At 42.7% G+C, this 9,845-nt stretch overlaps 1 protein-coding gene across 1 annotated transcript; it reads right to left on the reverse strand.

The window, feature by feature from the left end:
- Window positions 1-1,811: 1,811 nt before the first annotated feature.
- Window positions 1,812-9,504, reverse strand: LOC102856128 (histone H3.3-like). The gene is made up of 4 exons (XM_006897753.1): window positions 9,408-9,504; window positions 7,782-7,932; window positions 6,508-6,661; window positions 1,812-2,463 (listed from the first exon to the last, which is right to left on the reverse strand). The coding sequence occupies exons 2-4, from the start codon at window positions 7,907-7,909 to the stop codon at window positions 2,335-2,337; spliced, it is 411 nt and encodes a 136-aa protein (XP_006897815.1). The 5' UTR covers window positions 7,910-7,932; window positions 9,408-9,504; the 3' UTR covers window positions 1,812-2,334.
- Window positions 9,505-9,845: the final 341 nt, after the last annotated feature.

Here is a 9,845-nt window from a genome sequence, read left to right on the forward strand (position 1 = left end):
ACTTCCAGATGAAATACCATGGCTTGAAGTAGGATGCACCTTGGTTTTTAAACTGACATCCTTGCTCTTTAGCACTTTGGAGAGTCCTTGAGAGCAGGCTTTCCCAATGCAACATGTCACTTGATATCTTGACTGTGGTTACCAGAGGTTGACTGTGGTGGTGGGTAGTTAGGTAGTCAAGTCAATGCAATCCCATGGGAGACCTGTCCCATAGGGTTTCTAGGTCTTTATAGGTCACTTGCCTTTCTCCCAGAGTCCCATCATCCTTCTAGTGAGCAGCCACCGCCTTACATTTGCTGTTGTGTCCTTATAACTCCAATCTTGTATCAGGTTTACTGTGTGCTGCCGGGTTATGAGGTTACAAATATACTCACTCTGTATTCTGGGGATGAACAATTCAGAGTGAATACAGTAATTTCAACTCTCAAAACACACTAAGGGAAATAGAACTGAGGGGTGTAATAAAGTGGTGTGGGTTCAGGACCAAATCAGTGAGTGGATTTTATTGTTATCATGATTTTTTGTTTAATTAATTTTAATGAGCGTTTACAGAGATTTTTGGATTTCCATACATTCATTGTAAGGAGATAACCTAAAGGATTTCTAATTCTCTGGAGTCACTGGGAGTTAAGTGAGGATAGATTAGGCCAAAAAATGACCAATTACCCAGTTGGCAGGTGGCTTGCAGTTAAGATGGTAGGTGAGGGGGAGGTTTATTGTTTTGGATGAATTTTTGGAGGTTGGACCAACCTTAAAGGGATGAAAGAAATATAAGAACACAAGACAAGGCAGGAAGGCAGCAGAGCTGGGAGAAGCACGCATGGTTTTCAAACATGCAGATTTTCTTTTAATTTCTAACTTACCTTCATTAATTTTTATCTCCCTCAATAATCTGTCGAGTTAGAAACTGAACAGAGACTTTAGTCTGGATTTAAACCCACTGCAGACAAATGCTATCTTCTTTATTCTGACAAATTCCTTTACCTGAAGGAAAACTGGGTGAATACTTGTTTTGTAAATGCTCATTTCATGGGAAGGTCCCAGAACACAGTATTAGTTCACCAAAACATTTACCAAGAAAATAAAACCGAGAACAGAGGCTCTCCACTACTTGTAAATATAGTCAATACACATTCAACTTTAGCAAATTCCTCTTATCAAATGTCTTTTTCTCTACTAAAGTGGTTTTTAAAAAATTTATTTTATATTAAGTGTTTTTCATGAATAAGTCTTTACCATTTTAAGTTCCTTGACACTTCAGAAACTTGGGTAGGTGATTTTCAGCAACTGTTTTGTTTAGTAACCTAATCACCTACAATTAAGGAATCTAAATGTTTTAGATATGTTTAACCTCTTACTTCACACCACTTGGAAAATAGCAAAACCTAACTGCAGATGGTGTCTTATTGTACATGTAATGCTAAGAATCAACCAACAGGGTTAACACACCAGGAAACTCCAAATGCCAGAGTTGTTGTTAATTCAATGACTCCATATGAGAATTGTAGTTAATTGGGTTTTTAATGCCTGCTTTTCAGGCCTTATATTTCAGCCTCCAATGCACAAATTTTTTATTTCCACATAATTTGTTACTTATTAATTACAGAAGTTATTTTCACAGGTTCTAGGTATCCCGCAGTTTTGAGAACTGGCAGTTTAGAATATCACTTATCTTAAAATTAAAATCTGGTCTGGTAAGCATGTACTACATGCAAAATTAAGATATTTGCTCCAGTCCTTCCCACTTATTTTGAATAAAATATTTCAGGTGAAAGAAACTGTAAAGGCTGATAATAAAGACCAAAAGCATGTATAGTTTAATGTATTTTAATAGCAAACTTACAGAACAGCACAGAAGACAGACAACATTAAAAACATGTACTTGCATGTAGGACAACTCAGTTAGAAAAGTATAGTGAATGGATGGATCTACTGTATGATAAAAATGCTACAAACACTATTTAGTCGCCATCAATAAGAAATTTACTTGTTTTAAAAAAATCCAAATGCTGGCATTGTCCAGAAAAATTTAACAGGTTTATTTATAATTGTTACAAAGTTGAACTGCTGAAACTTGTTTACGGAAACATTTTTTTTCTGACTTGCAGTAATGCTTTATATCCCCACATTTATATTAGAAATTCACACACAAATGAAAATGGAAAAACTGCCAATCCCTGATTTCTGCCCCCTATGTTTCCATTCACAATCATATACTTAGGTACCTTTTGACCCCATGGAAAAAAATTATCTAACGTTCAAGAACTACCAATAACAGGAAGAAGAGATTTTTTTTTTTTAAAAGAATGAAATGTTTCCCATCCTAATGGATTCTTAAGCACGCTCTCCACGTATGCGGCGTGCTAGCTGGATGTCTTTTGGCATTATTGTTACACGTTTGGCATGGATGGCACACAGGTTGGTGTCTTCAAAGAGGCCAACCAGATAGGCCTCACTTGCCTCCTGTAATAGGAATAAAGGGGGGGGGGGATAAAAAAAAGGTAAGCAAAACAGGTATGATAACCAATACATTTAAATGTTCTAAACCTACACTTCAGAAGATGTCAACTATTTTATCAAAAGCTTACATTTTCAAATCTGTGGTACAAAGTAGATAAACAAACTTACAACAATTACACAGGGTCAAATCATATTACTAGTTTAATTTCTAGTAAGTAAAACATTTTTCAATTTAAACTGTTAACACTCACGTATTCAAGTCAAAATAATATAGATCCCTCCAATCTGTTCTGTCTTCTCTTTAATCTGAACTCCATGTACACTTCAAGGTCCATGTTAGCCTTTGCCCTGTCACTCACAGCTATCAAGTCAATTTCAATTCTTAGAAATCCTAGAATAATACACCATAGCTGACAACAGTTTCTGGGTTTTTTTAGACCTCAGTTTTATTACAATATACTTTGACATCCTTACACCTGTCTGAAAAAAGCTGAAAAACCCTCCGTCCAAATTAAACCACCTGCCTACACAGTTTCATTAGTCCAGTCACCAATAGAATCGTTTCAGAACAGTTGTCAAGATCCGTCAAGTTTGAACCAACCCCCCAGCGGGAAGCCACCAGTGCTCCCTGTTTCAGGAGAGTAGGAATTTTAAATGACATGTTTGCCCCTTCTCTCCAATTTATTTCTGTTATATTTAAGAGGGAAAAGGTGGATTTTTATAGGCGTTATTTTCATGTTTGCCATTTATTCCATTAAGTATTTCTTTGTACAGACCTAGCCACAACGATGACAGCCGAGTAAAGGTAGATCTATTAGATCATCAAAGCTGGTGCTTCTGTGGGATCACTGGAAGGTTCAAACTAGCAACCTTTTGGCTCCTAATTTCGGATAGCTTGCTCTGCTTGGGGACCCTTACATGTGCTATTTCTGTCCCAATAAAAAGGAATTCTTCCATTTTTTTGGACCCTAATATGACAAAAAAAAATATCAAGCAATTCAAGGACTTATAGGGTTCTTTAATGCAAAACAGATAATCACAAAGAGCTATTAAGGCAAGTGGTTTATTTAGTTTTAAGGGGGATAATTTCATGTTTTATTGTCTCCTTAGCCTTTGCTCTAAAACAAAACCGAAAATAAGCCCAAAGCTTGTTGCCAACAATCCTGACTTAAAGGGTAGAACTGCCCCAGAGTCCCCAAGGTTGTAATCTTTATGAAAGGAGGCAGTTCGTCTTTCTCCCACAGAGTAGCAACTAGTGGATTTAAACTGCTAAGCAATTTGGTCATGGCCAAGTGCTCGAACCAGTGCACCACTCACACAGTCATATCCCTAGAGTACATTTCACTACTCTCCTCCCTTGGTCTAACCTCAAGACTATTCTAAGAGGAAGCAAGTCTTTCTAGGTTCATGCAACCCAGTGTGGCTCCTAATTCCTTGGCATTCATGAACTACCCTGCATTTCAGCAATCTTTTCAGAGTTACTTAACAACAGAGACCTTATTTTATATTCCCAATGTCTTGATTTCAAACAGATGCTCAAGAAATCAGTTTAATTTAAGCCAGCTCAGCCAATCCAGATTATAACAATCCCAGGATGTTTCTGAGAAATACAGCACCATCAACCGTAATGTGACAGGACAGCAGATGTTGCTACAAAGTCGTGAGACCTTGAGAGCAACACAATCTGGGGGCCCCCAGAGGTCTCCCCAGGTGTGGCAGCTTAGAGCCCAAATACTCTGAGGACCCTGGAGCCAGTTTACAGAGTTGTGCCTAGTCAGCTCTGAGAGATTTAATACCCACACGGGCTTGACTGTGACCCAGATATTTCCAATTGTATTAACCAATGTCCCAAAGTCACTTAACCATTAAGGTACAATGTGAGTAAAAACTGCAATCCCAATGAAGAGAATTCTGAAATGACAGCTGAAAACACATCTCACGACCCAAAGAAAATATCAAGTTACTCTTTTAGGTGTACCTAATGCCTGCCTCTTCCACCATCTAACACATCACAGCTCATTCCCAACTCAGGTATGCTTGCCCAAACTCTGAGGCAGAGCAAAGGCAAAATTCTGAGTCAATTCTCTACAGCTCATGCCAAACCCAAACCAGCCTGTGCTTCATCCACACACCTGAAAATCAAACTCATCACTGTGAAACAGGACCCGGTGCCATTCAGAATTGTACTTCAACTACTCCCTGTTACTCATTCATATGCAAATTCTCCATGTCAACAGCTTAAATAATTAAAGTTTATATATATTAAAGCAAAGAACTACTGTAATAAAGAGAACTTTTCCCAGTCAATAAAAAGGTTATTTAAGAACACAGCAGGGGAAAAAAAAAAGGGCACAGCAGCTGATAAACACTTTGCTCAAAACCAATACAACTCTGCTCTGTAAATGTTAACACAAACCACATTAACTCACCCTCGCCCCCAAACTGATAGGCTAGACAATGAATAAAGCACACAGCCAAGTCAGCACATGTCTGAAAAATGTTGCGAATTTAAAAAAGTTATCTGTGAAGTTTTAATATGACCACTTAACCCCCTCCCACTCTGAATGTCAAATATAAATGTACATTCCTTAATAACAGCAACAGTAGAAAATTGGTCCCAGTGAATGGATAATTTTCAAGACAGTAAGTAGCCTTCTACCCAGATTCTTTGGTAATTTCAACCTAAAAGGTTTATCAATGACACTTATGGTCTTGGAAATCAGCCAGTCAAAAATGGTAGGCTTTCTAGAACTGTGTTCTTTCAAGCACAGACATGATAAATGCAACTAGAATTAACACAATACAGTTAGCAACGTTTCTGTATTTAAAACAGTGGGAAAGGCAACTTAATTTGCAATAATGATAATTAATATGAGAATTAAGACAGCAAACAAAGAAGTTTTAAAGGAAATAGCATGGGAGATTTTGGTAGTTGAAAGTTCAACTGAGAATTTAATGGATGCTTATTCCTGGAACTCACCAATCAAATGAACTTTAGTCTACCCATAGAAACAACTCAACCAATTATATTTCAGGACAGCATCCACCTATCAAATTTTCCTCAGACATAAAGCAAAAGCCAAGCACAGCAACAGCAGCCTTGAAAATCCTCCAATGGATGTATGGAGATTCTGGACCCTCCCTCAATAGATTATGATTCAGGTCTGCAGTGGTGCCTCACAATCTGCATTTCAACCACCTCTCCCGTCCAAGTTTTTGATGGAAAAACTCTTACTATACTTTAAGACACCAAAAAGCATCACATAAACAACATAAAACATTTATCTAAACAAGGGATGCCATAATTACATCCAAATACACCCCATATGGGAGCATTACCACATTTCAATGTTGGCATAACCACAAGTATTTCTCAGAAATGGAGGACAGGATGAAATTTAGCAGCCTACTCATTTAAATGGAAAAACTATAACCCTCTTAATAGAGTACAAGTTCTCACATCTCTGTCCTTATGTCCAGTATCACCTTCAAGCACTCACCCTAGCATCAGTCCACTTCCCCCTAGCATCAGTCCACTTCCAACCACTCCTTGCCAGTGCTTTTAGGCCAATGTTGTCAGAAATCACAATTAAAGCACACATAATTTAGTGTTCAATCTTCATGTCTTATAACACACCCTCAAGCAAACTTAGGGGCCTTCTAGTGGCCTAGTGATAAGATGCTGCAGTTCCAACCCTATGGCACCCTATCCACCACCATGTGATTTAAAGCCCCTGGAAGTCAGCTATGGGTCAGTTCCAACTCAACACCACACAACACCAACCAAACCAGGAGATTTTAAAAAAATATTCAGTGTGCATTTTTTTTTAAAAAAATAGTTCCCTGGAATGTGAATGGCTGTGGAATCAAAGATGGATTTGAGTTCAAATTATTTTATCATCTGACCCTGAGCAACTTAATCTTTCTGAAATCTCTTCGACAGTGATTATCACCTGGCTCACAAATGACACCCGAATACAGAAGCATAAGCTTTAGTAAGTACTATGTGCCACAAACACCCTCAAGAGTGCTCCCACCATCATTCACCTGCAAAGCACCAATGGCTGCGCTCTGAAAGCGCAGATCTGTTTTGAAGTCCTGAGCAATTTCTCGCACCAGACGCTGGAAGGGAAGTTTTCGAATCAGGAGTTCAGTGGACTTCTGATAACGCCTGATTTCACGGAGTGCCACAGTACCAGGCCTTCAGGGAAGAAAAAGAAAACAAAACCCCCAAACCCACATTAAATAGACTGTTACAAAATTAAAATGCAAACAAACAAAACCCCAAAACATCCAGGTCAGTTTTATAGAAATTATCTATCATTTTCCCATTTCAATATCAAATTGCAGTATTCAACTTATGACCTCTACACTCAAGTCCAACAAACAGCACCAATAATTTTAAAATAAAAAAAAGCCATGAGCTGACTGTAGGTTCCAACCAAGCAGCTTTCCAAAGTGCTGAGCATTTTCCGTTTTTAACTTGTATTGATGACTCACCATCTTCTGTTATGACTTCTAGAAGGTAACTGTTGTCACACCATTAATAAAGATTGCTAAGGAAGAGTCTTAATTTCATGCCACTCTCCCTGCTCCCATCTACACTTTCAATTCATAAAAGCTCTACTAGATTCCCAACCCAATGAGATGTTACTGGGAAAATTTTATGGATAGTATTTAGGTTCACTTTCCCACAATACTGCCCATTTTTCTCTTTCCAGGAATCATTACAGAACACTCTTTAATTTTTGTGCAGTGTTTCTTTCATACAGACTTCCAGCAAGGAAGCTGTCTCTAATTCTGACTTACTTCTTCCCCTGCATGAGCTTTTATTTTAGATTGGCTATAAAACCATTTCTAGAGGCAGCAGTGCGGACGACTCTGCCCTCTAATGGTAGACGCCCTCACAGCACCGCTCAGAGCTGAACACCAAAGGAGCTGGTCAAGGGACAGCAAGCCAATTAAGGTAAATAAGAACCGGAAACCACTTTACAACACTGCCCATCCTCACCATATTATTTTACCTAAAATGTAATCTCAAAAAAACCCCAAAAAACCAAAAAAAAAAAAAAAAAAAACAAACCCCAAAACCCCCAAACCAACCCCTCCCCCAAAACCCTTTTAATTTTTTTCTTACCAACAGTCATTAAATAGTTAACAATCTCATAAATATAATTATGATCAACGTATGGATTTCCTTAGGCCTATCAGTCAGATTATGGCTTGAAATGTTTCCAACACAATTAAAACATAGAAGCGTAAAGTCGGCTTGGCCCGCCTTTCTGCTGCAGGAGGAAGGCAGGCTTATGGGGCCCTGATACCTGTAACGATGCGGCTTCTTCACCCCGCCAGTAGAGGGCGCGCTCTTGCGAGCGGCTTTTGTCGCGAGCTGCTTCCTGGGTGCTTTCCCACCGGTTGATTTGCGGGCGGTCTGCTTTGTACGAGCCATGGTATAAACACCTCTTCACTTACCTACCAGTATTTAAAATAAAAAAATTTTGAAAAAAATCACTACATGTGCCCACAACACGCAAGTTTTTTCCCTGCACCCCTCCCTCGTCTGAAAATTATGGTATCAGTAAAGGGGGAGGGGGCGGCGAGAGCCTGTAATGTTATGTAATTTGAAAAAGCGCAGATTTACGTCTACCACCCAAATACCAGGTCTTAAAACAAACTGCTCATTAATACCAATAATCTCTCAGAACACCGATCCCAAGTAAAAGCAAAACAAAAAGAGACCCCCGCGCGGCACCGCTCCGATTCCCCTAATTATTTAATTAAGGTAGAGGTGGGAAAATGCCCGTAAACATTAGATCCACCGACGAGTCAAAAAGAACCAAGCCACAAAACCCACAGTCTACTCAAATTACAGAAAAAGAAAAAAAAATAGTAATGGGGGGGCTTCAGTGCCCCCCCACCCCGGCCCGCGCAGTTGATGGATTTGCGGTAAATATCGGAACCCATCCAAGGCGTCGCATCATCGCGGGGAGGTTGACAACGAGGCAGTCTCGGAAACCCAAGAGGAGCAACAACAGCGAGAAACCTACAAAGCGTCCAGTCTCCGCACGCTCGGCATCGGCGGCGAGAAACAAAGTGCCCCGCACCCAAGCTTCATCAGCGCAGGGGCCCGGGCCACCCCGGCAACCACCAAACTTTTGCTTTGAGCTCCTGGATCCCTTCGGCACAGGGTCCCCGTCTGCCCACCTCGCTCCTAGCGTCTCCCGCGGGCAAACTCGGCGTCCCGATCCCGTCAAAATGGAAACAAAACCAAACCACTAGGGAAAAACCCCCAGCTCCTGTGCCGCGTGCCGCCCCTTCGAAATGTAAAAGTTTTTTTTTTTTTTTTTTGCATTTCAAATGCATCAAGTTTTTGCTTCTTAGAAGGGGGGCAAGAAGAAGGGGGGAAAATCCCGCTTTAGGTGCTCCTCCGCGTTCGAAATGGGGAAAGGGAGGGAAATGGGGGGAAGAAAAATAAGGCTCGGTGACCAGAGAAGAGAGACAAGATGGTGAAGCTTAGCAACAACTGTGGGGAAGCAGCAAAAAAGCGAGTTAGCCTGGGGTGAGAAGTGGCGGCGATTTGCACCCTTTTTTGGTCCGGAAACTGGGGTACGGGACCCGGGCCCGGCAGTTAAGAGGCCCGCGCGGGTCGTGGTGAGGGTCTGGGGTACAGGGAAGGGACGGCGGGCGAGATTTCGCCGAAAAAAGGAGAGCCGGGGTGCGGGGAGGAGAGAGGACAGGTTCGGCGCCGCGGCGGTGGCTGCTGCTTGGCTCAGACTGGGGAGCTACCGCCGCCGGAGGGAAGAGGGAAACTCGCTCTTCCCCTTCATTTCGGGCCAAAAAGTTTGCGGGCGAAGCCGGAGGGGCCGTGGGGACCCCGTCCAGGCCCCCAGAGATCGACTCAGGGACCGGCGGGCCTCGGTTCCGGGGAAGCGGGCAGACAGGAGAACTTACCCCCCCCTTCGTCGGCTGGAGCTCGGCGGCGCTGGCTTCGGAGAGCGACGGCGGTACGGCGGCGGCTGCGAACACAATTGAAAGATGGCTGACACCGAGGCTGGCCCCCAACACACGGCGCCCCGCCCCCGGGCCGCGCGCCAGCCAATCACACACAATGGAGGGAAGGCAGGGTCCCGCCCCCCGCGTGCCCCGCCTCCGCCCCTCCCCCCGCGCACCCGTTCGCTCGCGCCCTCGCCCCTCCCTCCTCCGGGCCGCCGACCGCCTCGCGCCGTGTGTGTACAAACACAAAAGACACGCTCGGAGCCGCCGGCTCTACGCCGAGGCCGCTCGCCCTCCTCGGGCCCCGGCGCGCCGGCGCCACGCTCCCGCCCGCTCCACCGGCGCGCGTCCATCCCAGCCCCCCAGAGCCGGGCTTTGGGGCGCCGAAGGGG

Source organism: Elephantulus edwardii, unplaced genomic scaffold (assembly GCF_000299155.1).
Source record: "Elephantulus edwardii isolate Elephantulus edwardi_28Jun2011 unplaced genomic scaffold, EleEdw1.0 scaffold00214, whole genome shotgun sequence".
Lineage (NCBI taxonomy): Eukaryota > Metazoa > Chordata > Mammalia > Macroscelidea > Macroscelididae > Elephantulus > Elephantulus edwardii.

Bases quoted from the DNA above. Each gene is read 5' to 3' on its own strand.
- LOC102856128 (XM_006897753.1), bottom strand. From the start codon at position 7,909: ATGGCTCGTACAAAGCAGACCGCCCGCAAATCAACCGGTGGGAAAGCA. The intron at 6,662-7,781 runs GTATCAGGGCCC...TCTTCCCTGAAG, and splicing joins AAGAAGCCGCATCGTTACAG to GCCTGGTACTGTGGCACTCC. The intron at 2,464-6,507 runs GTGAATGATGGT...TTCCTATTACAG, and splicing joins CAGCCATTGGTGCTTTGCAG to GAGGCAAGTGAGGCCTATCT.